This window comes from Erpetoichthys calabaricus, chromosome 11, assembly GCF_900747795.2.
Source record: "Erpetoichthys calabaricus chromosome 11, fErpCal1.3, whole genome shotgun sequence".
Classification (NCBI taxonomy): domain Eukaryota; kingdom Metazoa; phylum Chordata; class Cladistia; order Polypteriformes; family Polypteridae; genus Erpetoichthys; species Erpetoichthys calabaricus.
The window spans coordinates 121,957,015-121,978,038 of NC_041404.2; the positions used below are offsets into that span (position 1 = coordinate 121,957,015).

Sequence of the window (21,024 nt, forward strand, 5' to 3'; positions counted from 1 at the left end):
TGCTCCTCACACAAGCTCTGTCTTACTCCCCCCAACTCCGACTCATCTAATGGAGTGAGGCAGCCCCTTTTATATTGCCCAGGATGTGCTCCAGGTGCTTTCTGATAGTCTTCTGACGGCAGTTCCTGGTGAGGCGGAAGTGCCATATGAGCACCCGGAAGCAGTCTGGGTGTACCTGGAGTGCTGTATTCCAGGGCTCCTTAATCCTCCGAATGAGCTTCCCAGCTCTGTTCCCGTGGCCCCTATGCAGACCAGGGTGGCTGCCCTCTAGTGGCCCAGGGGAGGTATTGTTTCTCTCGTGGTCCTTACAGGCGTCCCAGCTGGGTAGGGTCCCCAGCCATCCGCCACAGTGCCTATCATGAATTTGATCTTGCTGCCTGAACATTTCCTCTCCCATTAAGTTTTTTTCCCCCACATACTGTATCCTGCGACTATCCTCTCCTTAAATTATTGCCTGAGTGGTACTTCAAGGCCCTGTAGCTCACACATCAATGCTGGAGGGCTTCAGAGGCTCATACTATACATTCAACACTCAGTCCTGATTTTAACACTTTCTTCTCTCAGCCCCCTCCAAGAAACCCACTGTAATAAAAGTAAAAGGCAAAATGTGATTGAAGTGTTAACTGTAAACCTCCAAGTTGTCAGTCCACTCCTCCCTTGATTCAATCAATGACCCTGAGTTAGTCACTTTGCCTACCAGTATTTCAGTTATAGAAATATGGAAATAATTGAACCATTGTGGGTTGTTAGTGGGTCTGAATCAAAATGTCAGTGAAATAAATACTTACTGTATGTGCATTGTTCTGGTGACACAGCAGCCATTTGCTAGATAAAAGAAAAGAATTTTGAAAAGTAGGCATAGTGAGGAAAGAAATGTCCCAGGACCCAAGATGACCACTGATTCAGTACTTCATCCGTTTGACTATCAATTTGTTTATTTTCTAAATGTGCTTAATGCAACTTAGGGCAGTGGGGGTTGAAATCTATCCTGGTGGCATCCACACGAAAGAGGGAACCAACCCTAAATCTTGTTTATATAATGTCTTTTTCAGAATGCACCATCACAAAGGTTGTTTCTAAACAATAACTTCCCTGCAGCCCTGCTTAGTATAAATCAGATTTAAAAAATAGCTAGATGGATAAAATGCTATACAATATATTAATATATATTGTGATGAACACAATATACATTAAAGCACCCATCTATTCATTTTCTGATATCGTTTCACCTACCATAGGGTCACATGGGGCTGAAGGTTAGCAGCATTGAACGCAAGTATTGGGAATCAATGGAAAGAAGTGAGGAATTACTCATAGACTCGGTTTAACCAGTATGTCTTTGGGTTGCAGAATGTAAAGACAATGAAAATCAGCAAAAACAAATAACAGCAAAAATGGAGCATTAGCAGATTCTTGAATAGCTTGGAAATAAACCTGTGAAATTCTCAGTAACAGCAAGTTTCAGAAGAAACTTTGCAGAACTTTATAGTGAAAGTATTGAACGGAAAGTAGGTTACAAGGAAATATGGACAAAAAAGATTCCACTGAATAATAACAATACATAATTACATATTTATGGGAAGAAGTTTCAGAGCTAACAGTCTAATTTATATACACTCAAAAGCAGGGACTGTTATAATTGAAAAAAGCAAAGATAATAAATGAGTGTATGGTTTAAATATGTGATTGTCAAGACTAATAGGGCATTATAATTAGGCCTAGGAAAAGTTTAAGTGAATTGAAGGTAAAAAGCTGAATGTGTCTTAACCAAGACTTCTGTGACAGGATTTGGAAAGCAAAAGGTCAAGTGTCAAACTATTATTTATATGTCGACTGAAGTGTAAACACACATACTGTGGCTGGTGGATAATAGAGAATAATGAAGTGTTATTCTACCCCGAATGACATAAACAGTTAATTAAGGACACAAGTCTTACTAAGCAAATAAATGCATGATAAATTCAATATAACATATTTTTGAAAAAGTATTGGATCACTAATATAGCAGGATTTGTGCAGTAGGTCTTAACTATTTTAATAATGCAAAGTCCTTCTGCCAAGTGCCTGGTTAGCATGACCCATCAGCTAGACTCAAAATTTCCACGAAAGCAATGGTTTTCATTTCGTTGTTTATGGTATAACACGCAGCAAAATGTCAGTCTTACTGTCCTGGCTGTTGGCTTGCTGGTCTAGGGATCTGATTCTTGCTTTGGATGACAGAGGTCCTGGGTTCAAATTCTGGACAAGCCCTTCTTAATGTTTGGGATAGCTTAGGTATTAGCTAAACAAATGAACTTGATGGATTGAATGGTCTCCTCTCATTTGTAGTAGTTTGAATTTAAAAGACAGTTGGAAATGGACCAGTAGATGACCTGGAAGCCAAGATCAAAAGAATTTTAAAAAATAAAGCAAAGTCAGCAAGAAAAGCTCAAATAATCAAACAAAAGAGAAAGCAAAAGACAAATGTTACATGAAAAGCCAAAGTATTATATCAAAAGTTAACAAAAGTGACACGAGGTTCAGAGTTTTTATCACTGTTCCAATACTAGGAAACAGATCTCATAACACTGTCATGCCTTATAGCTGGAATATGATAAAGTCACATGTCAAGTGACCCATTAGCTTCCAGCAAAGGAATTAGTCTTTTTCACATTTCCATATATTTTCCTTCCAGGAACTGTTGTTGTCGGGTAAAACTCTTTCCAGTAAATCTAAACAATGGCAGAATTGTGAAACAAGACATTTTGTAGTGTCCCTCTTTACTCAAATTCTAAAGAAAAACATCCTTTCCAGAGTTTCATCAGCCTTACAACTGATTAAAAAAATAGAGATGTAAATTGATCCAAACAATCAAAAGAGATAAAGGATTTTTTAAATGCAATGGCAACTCTTAATTTGTAATCAGCAGTTCAAATCTGATGAGTAAATAAAGTTTATACACTGCTTTAAGATTGAGCTACTGTATGTCTTTTAACTGGAATAGTTTTATAGGCACAGTACTGACATGGGAAATTGGGTTTTGAAAAAGAAAATTGGCCTGGTCAGTATACACAAGATGACATAAATGCAATGTGATTTAATTAATTTTTTTTCTAACAATAAGAACCTTATATTTAAATGGCTGTATGTATAGCATTTCATGGCAGGAACTTAATAACTCACATAAAACATACATCAAACAACCTTTGAAAACAATACATAGATAAACGCTCGCTAGGTAAATTTAAACCAAATTAGGTTATTTTATAATATTACAGCTAATTGAACCAATTTATCCTGTTTTACACTGTAGTGACATTTATTGAAACAGAAATAATGTTAAATGTAAAAAAAATCTTAGCTGAAACTGATGGTATACTGGCATAAGAAAATGAGCAGACTTACTTTGGTAATTTATAAAGAAATTAAATAAAAAAATGTATAGCCTTTGTCCACTTTTGATGCTTTTGTTCTGTAGTCAGTCATTGTCCAACCCGCTATATCCTAACACAGGGGCATGGGGGTCCGCTGGAGCCAATCCCAGTGCGCAAGGCAGGAACAAACCCCGGGCAGGGTGCCAGCCCACCGCAGGGCACACCCACACACCAAGCACACACTAGGGACAATTTAGGATCACCAATGCACCTAACCTGCATGTCTTTGGACTGTGGCAGGAAACCCATGCAGACATGGTGAGAAAATGCAAACCCCATGCAGGGAGGACCCGGGAAGCAAGCCCAGGTCTGCGCCACCGTGCCGCCCCTTGTTGTGTTTTTCAATAATACTTCTAACATTGCAAAAATCAATTTTTGGAAATAAAAGGAGATTGGTGGAATGTGAATAAACATGATCCATTACTGGTTAGCTAACAGGAAGTAATTTACCCATCAATGCAAGGAATTATCTGTAAAATCAAGACATTTACTTTCAGAATATGCCTCATAAAAATACATTAATGCAGAAATGAATAATGTGGCCAAAATGCAGGCAATCAAAAAGGTTTTTAGAACTATCCAGCAAGTTCCAATATTCAGATATAAAATTAGATCATTAGAACACTCTAGACGAGAACAGGCCATTCAGCCCAACAAAAGTTGCCAGTCCTATCCACTTATTTCTTCCAAAAAAACATCAAGTAGAGTTTTGAAAGTCCCCAACATCTTACTGTCTGCCACACTACTTGGTAGTTTATTCCAAGTGTCTATTGTTCTTGGTGTAAAGAAAAACTTCCTAATGTTTGTGTGAAATTTACCCTTAACAAATTTCCAACTGTGTCCCCGTGTTCTTGATGAACTCATTTTAAAATAACAGTCTCGATCTACTGCACTAATTCCCTTCATAATTTTAAACACTTCAATCATGTCACCTCTTATTCTTCTTTTGCTTAAATTGTATAGGCTCAGCTCTTTTAATCTTTCTTCATAATTCATCCCCTGTAGCCCTGGAATCAGCCTAGTTGCTCTTCTCTGGACCTTTTCTAGTGCTGCTATGTCCTTTTTGTAGCCTGGAGACCAAAATGGACACAGTACTCCAGATGTGGCCTCACCAGTTTGTTATAAAGCTTGAGCATAACCTCCTTGGACTCGTACTCCGCACATCAGGGTGCTATATAACCTAACATTCTGTTAGCCTTCTTAATGGCTTCTGAACACTGTCGGGAAGTCGATAGCTTAGAGTCCACTATGACTCCTAAATCCTTCTCCTAAGGTGTGCTCCTGATTTTCCAACCTCCCATTGTGTACTCAAACCTAACATTTTTACTTCCTATGTGTAATACAGTCGATTCCGGTTAATCGGACCACATCGGGACGCGATCATTTTGGTCCTAATAACCGGCTGGTCCGATTACACGAACATGCCCTATACATGTGCAACCAAGACGGGACGTGCTATAAGTAACATATTAAAATGTCATTATGACTTTTATTGTGCTGCACACGCGTATGGCGAACGTACAAACAAGAACTACGTACATGTACATGTACGGTTGCTTACAACTTTGTTTATTGAAAAAGAAATATACAAATTCTTCAAAACGATCTACACGACACTCAGCATGTGAAGCACAATAAAAAACGTTACATTACCAAATTCCAGTCAACATTTGAATAACTTGTCTAGTGTGATCTGATGCATTCTGTTGACGCACTGCACTTGAACAAAATCACCACAAACATCTAACACATCAATGGGACTGCCTTCATTTCCCTCCTGCATGAAATAGCGGCACAAAGTTTCAATGCATTTCCTGGCATTTCCTGGAATTGTGCCCATTCTTCTCGCAGCTCATTCTCCTGTTTTAACAAGCGTGAAATTGTAGTCTTTGCCAAGCCGGTAATTTCAACCAACCGACGCTGACTAGTGTTTGGTGGTTGTTGCCTGATCTGATCCAGGAAATCAATTTTTTCAGCTAACGTCAAGTCCCGCCATGGCATTTTGGCAGGGGAGACAAGACACGCACAGTTCACAGACTAAGAGTTCTGATGAAATCTTGGTGTTTCCGAGTCAAGATGTGGAAGTCAGGAGAGCCACAAAATGCTCACCATTCAAAGCTTCGGCACTAAAAGCGTCCAGTTTGACTTTCTTGAAGCAAAAGCTTTCTCGCGTAAACTTTAATCCTGATTGACAGGAAGGAATTCCTTGCACGGACACTCTTGTTTACGCTCGACTTCATGTCGGCGGCTACTGGGCGGTCTGTTTTAGGAAAGAAAGGGTAGGCATGTTCACCCCCACTGGTTTGCACTTGGTACAAATTTTCCGACTTCCTGACCTTTGATAAAAGCATAAATTCTCCTGGGGAGCCCAGGGATCCTCTTGATGTCGCTGACCAGCTTTACATCCACTTTCCGCGGGCGACTTGTGGCTTCTTTTTCTTATTCTCTGTCACGTTCTTTGGTCCGATTAAATGAAATTTTGGTCCAAATAAGCGAACAATATTAGGCTTATGTAATATGATCTGTTTTGGTTCTTTAGGATTCGGTCCGAATAAGCGGCTGGTCCGAATAAGCGGCTGGTCCGATTAACCGTTGGTCCAATTAACCGGAATCGACTGTACTTTACATTTACTGACATTAAATTTCATCTGCCACAAATCTGCCCAAGCCTGTATGCTATCCAAGTCCTTCTGTAATGATATAACGGATTCCAAATTATATGCTAATCCACCTATCTTGGTGTCATCTGCAAACTTAACTTGTTAATTATATTCCTATCTAAATCATTTATAGATATTAAAAATAGCAGCGGCCCTAGCATTGACCCCTGTGGAACACCACTCTCAACATCGGCCAATTCTGAAAGGTTCCTCGTACCATAACCCTCTGCTTCCTGTTTCTGAGCCAATTCTGCACCCATCTAAAAACATCACCCTGAACTCAAATTTCTTTTAGTTTGATGCCCAACCTCTCATGTGGCACCTTATGAAATGCTTTCTGAAAGTCCAGATAAATAATATCATATGCTCCACTTTGATGATACCCTTTTGTTGCCTCCTCATTGAATTCCAGCATGTTAGTATAACATGACCTTCCTCTTCTGAACCCATGCCGACTGTTCAGAAAAACGTCTGTACTTGCCAGGTGTTGCTCAGTCTTATCCTTAACAATTCCTTGCATTAATTTTCCTGTGATGCATGTTAAGCTTACTGGCTTATAGTTGATTGGATCTGCCCTGTCACCCTTTTAATATAATAGAATGATATTTGCCATATGTAAATTCATATGACGCTCTGGTACATTAGCCTTCCTGGTGCTGATCTTAACTGCTGAGTTCTGAAGATGATTCAAAATTAATTAAGCCAAGGTACATTCTATAACTTATGCAGTGTCTGAGATGGCATCAGCTCCACAAAAATTCAATACATTTATAAACCACATGAACTGCAATGTCTAAGCAGGACAGACCAGAAATCAACCCAGCTCTCAAAATGTACTGCTGGCTATGCGTGCTTACACCTAACCTGAACACATACATTTTGTTGAATCAACTGACTTTTTGTTATGCTGAAAGGCAACGGCAGTAAGATGTGGAGTGGCTGTACGTTATCATAATAGCAGGGAAAGGTATTTAGCTTCAGTAAGCCTTAGGGCCACTCTTTCATTTTACAAGCATTCACGCTTAAAGGAATTTTTGAAGTCACATTTATTATGTCACCATTGTGTCATACATTCATTTACCCTTGAATGTTGCATTGTTAATTGAAACTTTAATTACAAAAATAAAATAGTGCCTTACGAAGCAGCTTACAATAGTGACCAATGAGGTACTAAAAGACAAAAACCTTACAACTTACCAGATATGTCCATTTCAAAGTAGAAAAATGCTCTGATTTAAAAAAATATGCATTTTGTGTTTTGATGGTAAAGTGTGTTCATTTGAACAATGTGAACCAGGAAATAAGTTTTAAAGCAGATTCTTAGAATATTCTTCCCTTAAGGAAGGACATGTATTCTCTTTTGTTGAAAGCAACTCCTGTGGGAGAAGTTTTAATGTTAGCAGCAGAGTGTGAAAGCTATTATTGAGCCAATTGGAAGTGTTGTAGTGTAGAAAAATTTAGAAGTAAAATGCATATCTGTAGCTGTTTAGCTCAGCATTGCCATTTAGGTAAAATGCTTTGGAAAAGTAAGGAGGATGACCAAAAAATGGACCTTCTTTTTTGCACAGGCAACAGCTCAGTGGACTTCAATCAAACACTTGTGTCAAGCCAGTACAGTACTGCAAGTAACATGATGGTAAGCAGATAAATTAAAGAAAAGAAATTGACACATTTTATTACATTCACTAGGACCGTCCATGGTTAAATACAGTTACAATTGATCAACCCAGTAATAATTGTGTAGTTTTTGAAGATGCCACCAGAGGGAAACAAAGGGAAATTGTCGCAAGGCAAGTATGTAACTAAAAAGCCAAAGATGGCCCTCATAAAGTAAAGGTGCCAATATATACTGATGGCAAAAAAGCAACATTTTCTAGAATGAGTGAGTTGTAGTTTGCCTTCTTGATCACACTAATCCTATAAAACTAAGATGCATAAAACAGCAGCAATAGTATCCAATTATAGAAAATACAGTGCAATAAAAACAAGCTTGAAATGTTCTGTTTCTGAAATGAATGAAATCTGAGATCTTCCTGGATGTCGAATTTTTCCCCAGTTTTGTTCGGTTGTATTCTCCTCCTTTATTTCAGCACATTGCTTAATCCTTCTAAATGCTGCTTTGAAATTAAAAACAGCTAGCTAGACTCCTCAGGCTCTCTTTGCCTGGATGCTCTTATTTTAGGCCAGTTAAGGGTGACAGAATTCACTTGCTAAATTAAGAACCAGTGTTAAGCCATTAGAAACCTTCACAGGCTAATAAGGGCTTCAAGAACAAAAAATAAATGTGTGTTATACGAGGAAAGACTGTGTTTTGCTTTTTGACATATAGTATATGAATGTGTTTAATAAAGTTATCTATCTATCTATCTATCTATCTATCTATCTATCTATCTATCTATCTATCTATCTATCTATCTATCTATCTATCTATCTATCTATCTATCTATCTATCTATCTATCTATCTATCTATCTATCTATCTATCTGCAGGCAAACTGGACAACATTGGGAAAGAAGGAGTGTATGAGACTTGGAGGTGCATTAGTTGGGGAAAGCTGTGCTTATGTCCCCGATGTCACCCTTATGTCATTCCTGCTGTTTTTTGGAACTTTTATTTTGTCTCTCATACTGAAGAACTTTAAAGACAGCAGTTACTTTCCACAGTCGGTAAGTGATGCATTTGTGTTACTCTCTAAAATACTCAGATATTGCAGCCTGATGTTTTAAGCACCACACCTCTGATTCTGTAGTCCTCAAACATTTTGGATTTGTTAACCAGAAGTGAGTAATCTTTAAATCTAAGAAGTCATTAGCGAAACTCCAGGCTGACTTTTTATGTAGCCCATCAGTGAGCCCCTAAGAACTATGTGCTTGCAAAATACAAGAATTTGTACGTTATGCTGTGTTATAAAAAGGATCCTCCCCCAAAGACTCTATAAATTAATTTTTTATGTGATATTATTATGATTGGAATCAATGCCTCTAATCCAACTGACATCACACCTTCAACACAGAATATAATGTAAAAAATAAAAAAAAACAACTTTGGTCAACTGTTGCTTTTCTTACCCTTAGGTTCGAAAGTTGATCAGTGACTTTTCTATTATCCTTGTCATTGTGATATTCTGCATAATCAACTTTCTTGTGGGCATTCAGACTCCACAGCTGCTTGTTCCCAGCGAGTTCAAAGTAAGTGTCATTCCTTTTTTCATACCATGTCAAACTCAAAAATATATGAGCCGTGAAACATTTCAAAGTGCCAACAGGAGTAGACATGCCCAGTTAATTCAGATGTAGTATTGAGCAAAGGGTAAGTGTTCATTATTCTTCATTTCTACAAGTACAAGTTAATTAATTTGCCTCCTTCTGTGTTGAAGCTTCAGGCAGCATATTGCAAAAGTCACAGTGCACATTGTTATTTTCAAAGCTGCATTTGGACAGATGGGACCTTAGTAAAGAATATGAGCACAACGTGTTAGATGCCCCTTGAGCTCTGTGTGCTAGTCATTTGAAGAGGAAATACTGTGTAAGGCTCTGTCAAGCTGTCTTAAGCAAATGTTTATGTTTGTAGTTATCAGCTCCTGTTGTTTTTCAGCCAACTAATCCCACCAGACAGTGGTATGTATCACCTTTTAAGATGAACCCATGGTGGCTGTCTCTAGTTTCTGCTATTCCTGCAATTCTGTTAACCATCTTAGTGTTCATGGACCAGCAGATTACTGCAGTCATCCTCAACCGGAAGGAGCTCAAGTTAAAAGTAAGTAAGGGAAAGCAGCACACTCTGCCTGCCTATAAAGTCATACATTTACACTAACTGTGCACTCAGACTGATACACTAATCACAGAAGCACAGGCTGAAAGGCTGACACTTACTTAATTGGCAGAAAGGAGCGGGCATCCATCTGGATTTCTTCTGGATTGCTGTGCTGATGGTTCTGATGTCAGTGCTTGGTTTTCCCTGGTACATCTCTTCCACAGTCATCTCACTAGCTCATATGAATGGACTAAAGATGGAGGACTCCAGCTTGGCACCAGGAGAAGAACCAAAATTTGTAGGAATTCGGTAGGTTAACTATTAAAGTGGAAATTCCATAAAGCAACATAATAAATGAGACAGAGTTATAAAATAATCAATATGCAAAGACTGCACTCCTGATACCATGATGCTGGTGAGTGAAGACCTCTGTTGGCTAGATTTGCGAGTGAACTTTATCTAGGGAACAGATTACTGTAGACTTTAAAGTGATGCTTGTGGTTTGCTGTCTTTCTGCAGGGAGCAGAGACTCACTGGTCTGGCTGTGTTTCTTCTAACTGGCTTCTCTGTCTTTCTGGCTCCTGTCCTGAAGGTAATACTGTTGCCTTTCTTAAATTTCACTTGTATGTTTAGCTGTCACAAAGTCAAAATTTTTCACAGTGAAAAAAAAAACAAAAGCCCCAAATTTTTATCCAGCATTCCATGTATTTATAACCCTCTGCTCATTACTTTAATGCTCATTACTCACTGCCTGCTACTTGCAAGGCTTTGCTCATGTAATATCATATTATACTAATCTTTTTATATAATATGCTACCGTGGCTGTTCGTTTGTCTGTCCAGAATTTTAAATCACATGTAGCTCACAAACCATTTGAAGTATTAACCTGAAATCTGGTACACATATACTACGTGACGTCTACTATCTGCTTTCGGGATGATGATTGACCTCCAAGGTTATTCCTCTTTTTATTTTTATTTTATTTTATTGTAGAAACAACTCTCGGCAGTGGCCGTGAGGTGCTTGCATACAGGTACCGTTCTCATCCCTACCATGTTCGCCATCACTTCCCTACCTCTTCATATCTTAAATTATTCTTGAGGCAGATTGAAGACTTAAGTGCCAGCTTGTGTGAAAAATTAAGGAAAACGGACTAAGTAATTGCAATAGAAACACTGACTTAATCAGTTTTAACGTGAAAAGATTCAGACGATAAAAGAGACGAAGCGGGCCACTAGGGTGGAGAAAAGAAGAGCTGCACAGCAAGCAGCAAGCGCATCAACCCCTGAGCAAATGAATGCTAAACGTACAGAGAAAGAAAGAGTGTGAAAACTATAAATGTTCAAGTCAAGTGTATTCACTTCACATATCGTGCAGTGTGCCGTTACTGTATACTATATGTAATAATATTGTCTGTGTTTTTTTAAATGTTTTGACTAAGCTATATTCTAAGTTTGTAGCTAGCTTTACCTTGACAAAGATGTTTTCTTTATTTCAACTGTCTGTGGCAGAAAAGAAAACCGAGTACCTATATTAGTGGAGCCAGGGGTGTAAAAACCCATACTATCAAAGTTTTTAGCTTAAATCCAATATCTTAAATTTAGATAGATAGATAGATAGATAGATAGATAGATAGATAGATAGATAGATAGATAGATAGATAGATAGATAGATAGATAGATAGATAGATAGATAGATAGATAGATAGATAGATAGATAGATAGATAGATAGATAGCACTTTAAATACATACATACATACACACAGTATGTATATATATACCCACACTATGGTCTGAACCCTCACCAGAATGACTAAAAAGCAAGTAAATTAAAAATAAAGAAAACTTCTGACTTGGTAGTCCCAGTCAGAGTGAGGCATTATGCAGCGTTGGTATAAAGTAGCACCAGTGGTGTTTCCTGACGCACTTTGGCTGAAAGTCCTCAGTGTTAGTGTGTCAGAGAGAGGATGTGCAGCATTGTTCATAACAGCACTCAGTTTTGCTTTAATTCTCTTCTTCGCCACCAGGGGGTCCAGAGTACATCCTATAACTGAGCTTGACCTTTTTATTAGCCTCTTGAAACGGTGGGCCTCTCTTGAAGTGATGTTATCAGCCCAGCACAGAACAGCGTAGAAAATTACACTGGCCATCAAAGAACTATAGAAGATGTGAGGGATGTCACTTCCTTCATGAAAGGACTTAGCTTTATGTGTCAGTGCGCACGTTTTGTTGGTTGTTTTGCATCTAGATTTGTGTTTTCTTAAATTATACTTTTGAATGTTCTGGTGGAAATGCCATCCCTTTTCCATTTTGAGCTTTTTTCTTGGACATTGCTGGTTTTTTGTTTTGCAATATTATATCATTTCCTAATATACCAACTGTGCTTCCTGTCTTTATCTTAGAGTATTGTCTGCTTCTGTGCTATAGCCAACTGCAATGCAGAAAAAATCTCTGCCACAGTAAAGCTAGATACATTCTTAAAACATAAATTGTTCCATACATTTAAAGAATACTGACATTTTCTTAAACTTTTGCATTGGTTATTACTAACAATAGAAATTTATCGAACAATCCAGCCTTCACACCTTGGTCTTCTCTGCTCACTGCCTGCACTAATTCTTCAGTACTCAATACTTATAACATATGTCACTCTGGTGATGTCCACTCACTTCCCACTTCTCATTGTTCACATTGTTCTTCACACATTTCGCATGCTCAATGCCCACTACTAACTCCTTTGATTCCTCTGCTCTCCTCCTTTTGCCCACTGCTCGCAATACAGAAATTGATAAAAATGATGGTTTAAGTTTTTTTCTTCTTATCTCCATCTTAATCTTTTTTGTCTAATGTTTTTTTAACACGTATTCCATGTGTTTTTGCACCCTTTCAGTATATCCCCATGCCTGTTCTCTATGGGATTTTTCTGTACATGGGAGTATCTGCAGTAAGCAGCCTCCAGGTAACAAAATATTCATTCCTGTATATGTCATGTAGCTCACTTTAAGGAATCATGCATTGCATATATTATCTATTAAATAAGTACATTACATTTTAAGTTCTTGATAAGCTAAACTATTTTGCTATAAAATACAATGCCTTCAGAAAGCATTCAGATTAACTTTTTATGCATTTTGTTATGTTTTAGCCTTATGATAAAATAATTTAAATTAATCCCCCGCCCCAAGTGATGCTTACTTAATACACTAGAACACCAAAACAACTTTCTATTTTTTTGTCAATTTATTAAAAATAGTAAATGAAGATACCCTAATAACATAACAATTCAGACCATTTCCTATTACACCTAAAATCTGGCTCAACTGTATCCCATTCTATTGACCATCACTGAGATGTTTCTACACCTTGTTTGGAGTCTGCCTATGGTCAATTCATTTGATGAAAGGCACACAGCTGTCACACACCTCCTCTGTAGAAGGTCCTACATATGACTATATGCATCAGAGAAAAAAAGCAAACCATTAGATTTCAGGAATTGCCTGCAAAGCTTAGAGGCAGGACTGTGCTGAGGCACAGATCTGGGGAAAGCTACAAAAAATTTCTCAAGAGCACTGTTGCATCAATAATTCTTAAACGGATGACATTTGGAACAACCATGAGTCTTCCTAGACCTGGCTGCCCAGCCAAACTGAGTAACTGGGAGAGAAGGACCTTGATAAGACAGGTGGCCAAGAAACCAATGATCTCTCTGGCTGAGCTACAAAGAACTTATGTAGAAATAGGGGAAACTTCCAGATGGTTAGCTACCACTGCAACACTCCCCTAATTTGGGCTTTATGACAGAGTGGCCAGACAACACATGAAAGACTGCTTAGAATTTGCAAAAAGACACCAAAAGGGCTCTCGGACTATGAGTAACAAAGTTATTAGGTCTGATAAAACCAAGATTAAACTGTTTGGTCTCACTTCTAAACATCATGTCTGGAGGGAACCAGGTGGCGATCATCCTCTGCGCAATACCATTGCAACAGTGAAACATGGTGGTGGCAGCATCACGCTATGAGGTTGTTTCCCAACTGCAGTACTGGGAGACTTGACAGAGTTGAGGGAAAGCTGAATGGAGCAAAGTACAGAGATTTCCTTAAAGAAAATCTGCTCCAGTGCACAAAAGAGCACTTTGGACTTCAAACTAGACTTAAGGGTCACCTTCTAACAAGACAATCATCCAAAGCACAAATCAATGACAACTCAGGAGTGGCTTAGTGTTAACTCTATGAATGTTCTTGAGCGGCCCAGCCAGACCCCAGACTTGAACTCTGTTGAACATCTCTGTAGGGACCTAAAAAAATTTCCATCAATGGTCTCCATCTAACTTGACAGACGCTGAGAAAATCTGCAAAGAAAAATGGCAGAGCTTGTAAGTGTCAGACCCAAGAAGACTCCACACAGTAATTGCTGCTGAAGGTGCTTCCCCTTCCACTAAGTATTGAGTAAAGGATTTGAATACTTGTGTCAATGTAATACAGGTATTTCACTTTTTAATAAAGTAAAAATTTCTAAAATCCTGTTTTCACTTTGTCATTTTGGGTTATCGAGTATTGTTTGATGAGGGGAAAATGAATTTAATTGATTTTACACAATGCTGAAACACAACAATATATGAAAAAGTTAAGGGGTCTGAATATTTCCTGAAGGCATTGTATGAAAGCTATGCTATTTTTATTTTTTCTACATACTGTATACCACAGGTATCAATAGGGAAAGAATTTCAACAGAGTCAAAATTTTATCTTGCAGATTTCAACTGATTTATGCATTTTAAACATTCCTTAATGTGATTTCTTTCACCTTCGATGTGATGTTTACGGTATGTGTGTACAAGGCGGAATGCATATGGACTTAATGCAGATTGAGTGATTAAAAAGTCAGTCCAAAATAAACCTGATACAGTTATTACAGAACGCAATTGATTTTGAAGACAATCACACCATAGATTTTGTCTTACAGTTATTTACATACACCATGGGTGTACACTGCATGACAGTAAAGTTTTGGTTTAAGATTTCGACTTGGAGCTTAATGGATTTAGTTTTGAGGCATCTGTGTGTTATTGTGTGTCTATATGTAAGGACAATTCAATATAAATTAAACTTCACACAGTTACTAGCATTTTTAATGCATTTCAATACTTTTATATGTGTTATAAATATTAATGGATTAAATTGTACCTCAAATGCAGTAGTTTTTGGGAAGAACAATTTTAACTTTATTTGAAAATATGATTCCACATAATAAAACAGTGGCCAGCAATATTTTACTGCTAAGGTCAGAGATTTATTTAGGAAATGTTGTCTTATTGTCCATTAATTTTTTTGGTATACCTGTATAAATATTTATAAGAAATAACATCAATTTCTGAAGAAACCTCAATTGTTTTGTCTGTATCATTGGTCATTCTTTGCTGTGTATAGAGGATTCTTGGGTAGCCACTTGTCAGGAAGCAGTATTGTGCATGGTATTTGCTCATAATGACCAAGGACAGTTCAGGCCTTTTTGACACTCTCTGTGTTTCTCCTGTGTCTGTAGTTCCTGGATAGACTGAAGCTGTTCTTCATTCCTGCCAAGCACCAACCTGATCTCATATTTCTGCGTCATGTACCCTTGTACCGTGTACACATTTTCACCTTCATACAAGTACTCTGCCTTGTTCTTCTCTGGATCCTAAAGTCCACTTCTGCAGCTATTATATTTCCGATCATGGTAAGGGATGCTTCTCTGTCTCTCTCTCTTAGAGGCAATGTGATTTTAAAATAAATTGGAGTAAACAACCACTTTGGAAAATAGGTCAATAAAAGTCAACTATCCATAAGGTTATTTCTTCTTTGTTGTGTCTGGGTAAATAGTACAAAGCTCTTTCAAGATACAGGATGATAGTCAATTTGACGAGAGCAACAGATTAAGTGACGCATTGGGCCAGCAGGACTGGGACCCCTGACTGTGTGCTTTCTAATCAGCACCTTGGCAACATTAGCCACCCAGTTAATCTTGGTAGACCTAAAAATCTACTTTCCAATCCACTTTATTCCAAAGCACATTGGCTTTTCCATGCGGAATCCTAACCATGCCACCATCATGCAAAGACTGATACTGAGTTTAAGTAAAAATTTGCACTGTGGAAACTTTTCCTTTCCTAAAAAATAGGTGGAATTGTCCCCTAACTCAGCTGAGAAACAGTTACCAAATCCATCAAAACCTGGTCCCTGAGATGAGTCAAGTCTGTATGCATTTCAGGATGTGTCAAGGTTGCATACTTTTAGCAATAGATATTTTTACTTGGAGTTTGCATGTTCTCCCTGTGTCTGTGTGGGTTTCCTCCATGTGTTCCAGTTTCCTCACACTGTCCAAATATATGCATGTTAGATGAACTGGCAATGCTAATTGGTCCTAGTGTGTGTTTATTTTGTGTGTTTGTTTGTGTGTATGTGTGTGTGTGTTCACACTGCGATGGGCTGGTGCCCTGTCCAGAGTTTATTCCTGCCTTGCGCTCTGTGCTAACTGGGATAGGCTCCAACCTCCAACCAACAACCCTGGTTTGGATTAAGCAGTTTAGAAAATGTCATGACATTTTTCTCATACCTAGTGTGTTGATTTGTGCTTCCTCATTAATGCCACTAGAAGTCAGTATTTAGTGCTGAATATTGTTCTTATTCCCTTAAGGTCAATAAAACCGCTTTAGTTATGCAGGAGCAGTGAGAGCAAGCCAGAAGTCTAACTTATATCTTATACCAATGATATCTTAAACCAAGCAAACAAAAATAAAAATCCATTATAATGCTTTGCTGTTAAGAGTGATATTTCCAATCAGGACCTTGCTCTTATTGTATTTTAAACCATTATTATTTAATGAAATGAATGAATAAGTGAATTAAAGTGTTATTTTTCAAAAGATTTTGATTTTGACAGCCTCATTAGAACAATTATTGATGAATATAAATAAAAAAGCAATTACAATAACAAACAAGTCAAGTAAGACAAACATTTTGTATCAGTTTAGAAAATGGCTACATAAATAATCAAATTAATCCTGTTGGTCTTTAGTTACTTGCCTTGGTGGCAGTACGGAAAGCTATGGAGTGGATCTTTTCTTGCCATGACCTGAGCTGGCTTGATGACATTCTACCAGAAGAGGTCCACAGAAATGAGACACCACTGAAGAAGGTGACTCAACACAGCAGTGACTCAGACAGTGAAAATGTAAGTGAACTGTTGAAAAAACAATTAACTAAATTCTGATGCTACCCCCCTGCTATTTCTTGGCTTCTTTTCTAAAGCATTTTGCAAAATTTAAAATGTATACAGCATATAAGGGTAATTGTCAAAACATGCAAAGTTACTAGGTAATTGAAAATAACAGTTTTAGGTCCAAGAAAGTTTAGTTTAGCCAGGACTAGAAGGAAAACTACTGTGACAGGTGTCTGGTCACACTTACAGGTAATCTAACTTAGACACCATTAAAATATCCGACTACGTCACCCAGTTTTATTAAGAGACTGGGAACTCATGAGATTTACCAATAATAGCACACAGGTTTCTTTAAATTGGGTGGTGAGTAAACACACAATGAAAGACACAACAGTAATTTCAGGAAAAGCAACAGTAACTTCTATTACACCAGACAATAATAAGTACATTAAAAAGATAAATGAGCATAAACAAAATCTAACAATATCAGGAACAAAATTCCTTTTTTTAGAAAGGAAAGCACACAGTCCACACTCTAAAAGTCCATTAATAACAAGGTTTGGAGGATACAACCTTTAGTGGTGCAGAGTCCAGTTTCCGCACTGTGTTACCCCAACAGTTAATCGTTCATCTGTCCACGGATGCACTCTGTTCACCGGACACTCATTTCCCAACAGAAGTTGTGTCAAATCGTTGAATCCCTGTCAATGTCTCTTCATCGTTCCTTTTTTTCCACTCTGGGCTCGTTGTGTTGCTGTGACCTAGGCACGCGTCATTTCTCGTCTGCCAGCTTTGCTTGGTCCTTTCATGCAGCTTCCCTCTCTCGCTGGACCCACAACTGGTGTCTCCTTGTGGAGCTGTCTCTTCCTCCCTGGAAGTAAGTGTTGCCGTCCTTGTGCCTCACGTCGTACCAGTCAGGTTCCCTCATCTGCCTACGAGCCCCTGGGCTCTGTCCGAGTGTCTTGGCAGTGTTCTCAGTGGACCGTCCCTGTTCTCTCTTTTGCTTTCTCCTGCCCAGAAGTTTAAATCTCCTTCAGTCCCTGCCATTATCAGTTCTGGACAATCGGATTAAACAATGGCACATCTAAATTTCCTGGGTTTAACAATTAATGAAAACACAAGTTAACAAAATGTATTGTTACCAATCATGAATAAGTACAGATATGCTGATTAGAAACCAATAGCGTCAGACATGTAATCTCCAAGTCAGGTAAATACACACATCCTACAAGGAAGGAGCAGGTCTGTTATCACAACTTGGTATTGTTTGTATACTCAACCAGCCAAAAACTTCAAAGCAGTGACTCCTTTGCAAGACAACAAATACCTACATCCTGCAGACAACCCTGACACAATCAGTAACTGGATTATCCAGGAAATCGAAAAGCAAGGTCCCCTTCTGACACTGCTGTGTGAAGGTATCAACAAAAGCTAAATATGTTGAGTAGAGCCGTGCAGAAGGAAGCTTAAGCAGTCCTCATGTGAAAAGATGAGTCTTCAAGAGAAATATTGCCAGGGTGTGAACTTAAAAATAGCATTCATTTTTAGCACATCTGCAGAGAGGAGAAGCATTTACTGAGCAGGGAAGAGAAGAAGATGAAGAAGAGAATTGTAATAGAGATACATAGAGAGACCTAAGACATGAAGATCCACACAAGGAGTGGTAGGTCAGGAAGTGAGTTTTACACATTTGGAAGCCAGTAGAGTAGAGCAAAGTAAAATAGTATCGCTGGTGTAGTAAAGAACAAAACAAAATAATCTTTCAGCAGAGTATATAAGATGGCGTAGCATTGGACCAACCAAAATGGAGCAAGAAGCTGAGCGGCTAAGTTAGTGACCAAGAGTCAAATATTAGGAATGTTGTGAAAAATTAAAAGACAAAAAAATTTATTTATACAAACATAGTGTAATCTAAAGTCACATTGAGGTTACTGGTAATTTTGGGGGTTTATAGGATCTCTGGTATGTGTACTGAACACAGTAAAATTCTTACTTGCAAATGGCAATCAACATGCAACATGTTGCTACTATCTTAGCATGACTACTTCACCTTGTAATTTCTGTATTCCTTACATGAAAAATCTCTGAACATTTCTGCACTTATATGAATATATAAGAACAACTAGCATTGCGCTACAGTACAACTGTAGGCAAGGCACTATAGAGCTATATTGAGAGAAAACTCAAAACTGTTTAGATGGAACCTCTCAACCTTAAAAATCCCATTTGTTCAAAGGAGATTGCACATCCAAGTTTTAAAAATGAAATCATCTATATGGAAACCCATCTTCTTTTTTGTGAGCCAACTTTTAAATTTTAGGATTAAAAACATTTTGGCATTACTGAGGGCAACATTCAAATTAATCTTGGATGAGACACCAGTTCACTGAAGAGAACACTAAGTCATTTTCACTCAGTTCATACAGGGCCAGTCCAGAATGGCCAATTTATATAACATTCATGTCTTTGGGATGTGCAAAGAAACCAAGAGAAAAACCTTCAGAGACTCAAAGAGGACATGTAAACTCCACTCAGATAATGACTGAGGCAAGATTCATGCCAGGATGCTAGATTCATGTGGAAGAAGTGCAGCTAACCATAGTGGAGGAAAAACTGAAGAGGACATTTAAGTGAATTTTGCTTCACACACCAGACAGGGGGAGGCTGAAAGTTATGACACGTAACACATTAATATTATTCTGATTTTTGACTACAATTTAGGGTGCTGCTGTGGTTTTATCGTGTCACTCATTTGGTTTCTTGGCTAAGCCCCTATTTTCTGATTATGTTCCTTTTCCTGGCCCTTTTCACTTTTCTTTGCCCCTGTTATTCTTCAGGCAGAAAAGTGAAGCTTTGCCTTCCACAGAAAACATTTTAAAGGACCATTTTGATTTTTACTAACCAATGTCTTCTTCTTTCACTAAATGTGAATTTCTAACAAGGACCTCACATAAACATATATGAGTGTTTGTAATCCATCATTGTTCTTTAGTACAAGACAATTGAAATGATGGAGATGTTCTCTTTCAACAGTCGGAAATGAAGTATCAAGAGAAAGCTCCTGAAATCAACATCTCAGTTAACTGATTGAAGCTGAATGCAGGTTAGTGTTTTAAACTATTGATTTATCAAATTTGTAACAATATTGTTTTATACCCTTATTTATTTTCTTATTAAGAAATGTAAATATCCTGGCTCAACTCATTTTATTCCAATCACCAAAAAGTGTTTTATTATGTCTTCATGACAAATAAATGGAAAAGTGGTAAAATCCTGGAATACTCAGTACAGTAAATGATATTTGTATGTGATGTCAGTGGTAGGCAGGTCAGACAGAAACTATGATGATGGAGTTTGTTAGTTTTCAAAACAAAGAACTGAAAACATAACAGTAATTTTAATGTATACTAGTGAAACAGAAACTATAATAAAATGCTAAAAAGGCTACATATAAACAACAAATTAGCCTTATCTTAAACTTGATTGTGAATTCTGAACACATATATACAGTACTGTGTCCTGGGGGATTATTGATAGATTGACTTGTAGAGACTGTGCTTTAATTACAGCAAATTGTTTTGCCCACCAGAAAAGTGCACACTAATTTTCCGCTATCTACATTTTTTTGAATTTCCAAAACATATGCAGTCATAAGCTTTCGATTAAGAGCAAGATCAAGGTTCTAGCCCCATAAGTGTGCAAGTAGTTACATGGCAGATGGACAGCTTTTAGCATTTTATGTATAGGTGATTTAATTTGAGTTAATTTAACCAAGGTTTCAATTACTAGGCTCATACAAGCGGGAGAATTATTCATTATGGTATCTGTGCTTCATTACACGTCTTGACTAACTTACGGAGGTCAATTCAATTCTGTTATGCATCTGAGTTTTAGCATCCTGACACTCAGGTTATTCCACGATTAGATTGTTTTGACTTTTGTTTGTGGTGGTTTATAGTTCGGTTCATTCTGATAGAGTCATCACCCCCCCACCATCTT

At 37.8% G+C, this 21,024-nt stretch overlaps 1 protein-coding gene across 1 annotated transcript in view; it reads left to right on the forward strand.

The window, feature by feature from the left end:
• LOC114660828 (electrogenic sodium bicarbonate cotransporter 1-like) overlaps positions 1–21,024 on the forward strand; it is a 42,399-nt gene that overhangs the window by 18,968 nt on the left and 2,407 nt on the right. The window contains exons 12-21 of the mRNA XM_028813756.2: positions 7,642–7,709; positions 8,563–8,739; positions 9,148–9,261; positions 9,668–9,829; positions 9,957–10,135; positions 10,346–10,418; positions 12,717–12,785; positions 15,370–15,543; positions 16,882–17,037; positions 20,059–20,128. Of these exons, the coding sequence (XP_028669589.1) occupies positions 7,642–7,709; positions 8,563–8,739; positions 9,148–9,261; positions 9,668–9,829; positions 9,957–10,135; positions 10,346–10,418; positions 12,717–12,785; positions 15,370–15,543; positions 16,882–17,037; positions 20,059–20,112 (1,226 nt within the window). The 3' untranslated portion in view covers positions 20,113–20,128. The remainder of the gene's footprint in view (positions 1–7,641; positions 7,710–8,562; positions 8,740–9,147; positions 9,262–9,667; positions 9,830–9,956; positions 10,136–10,345; positions 10,419–12,716; positions 12,786–15,369; positions 15,544–16,881; positions 17,038–20,058; positions 20,129–21,024) is intronic.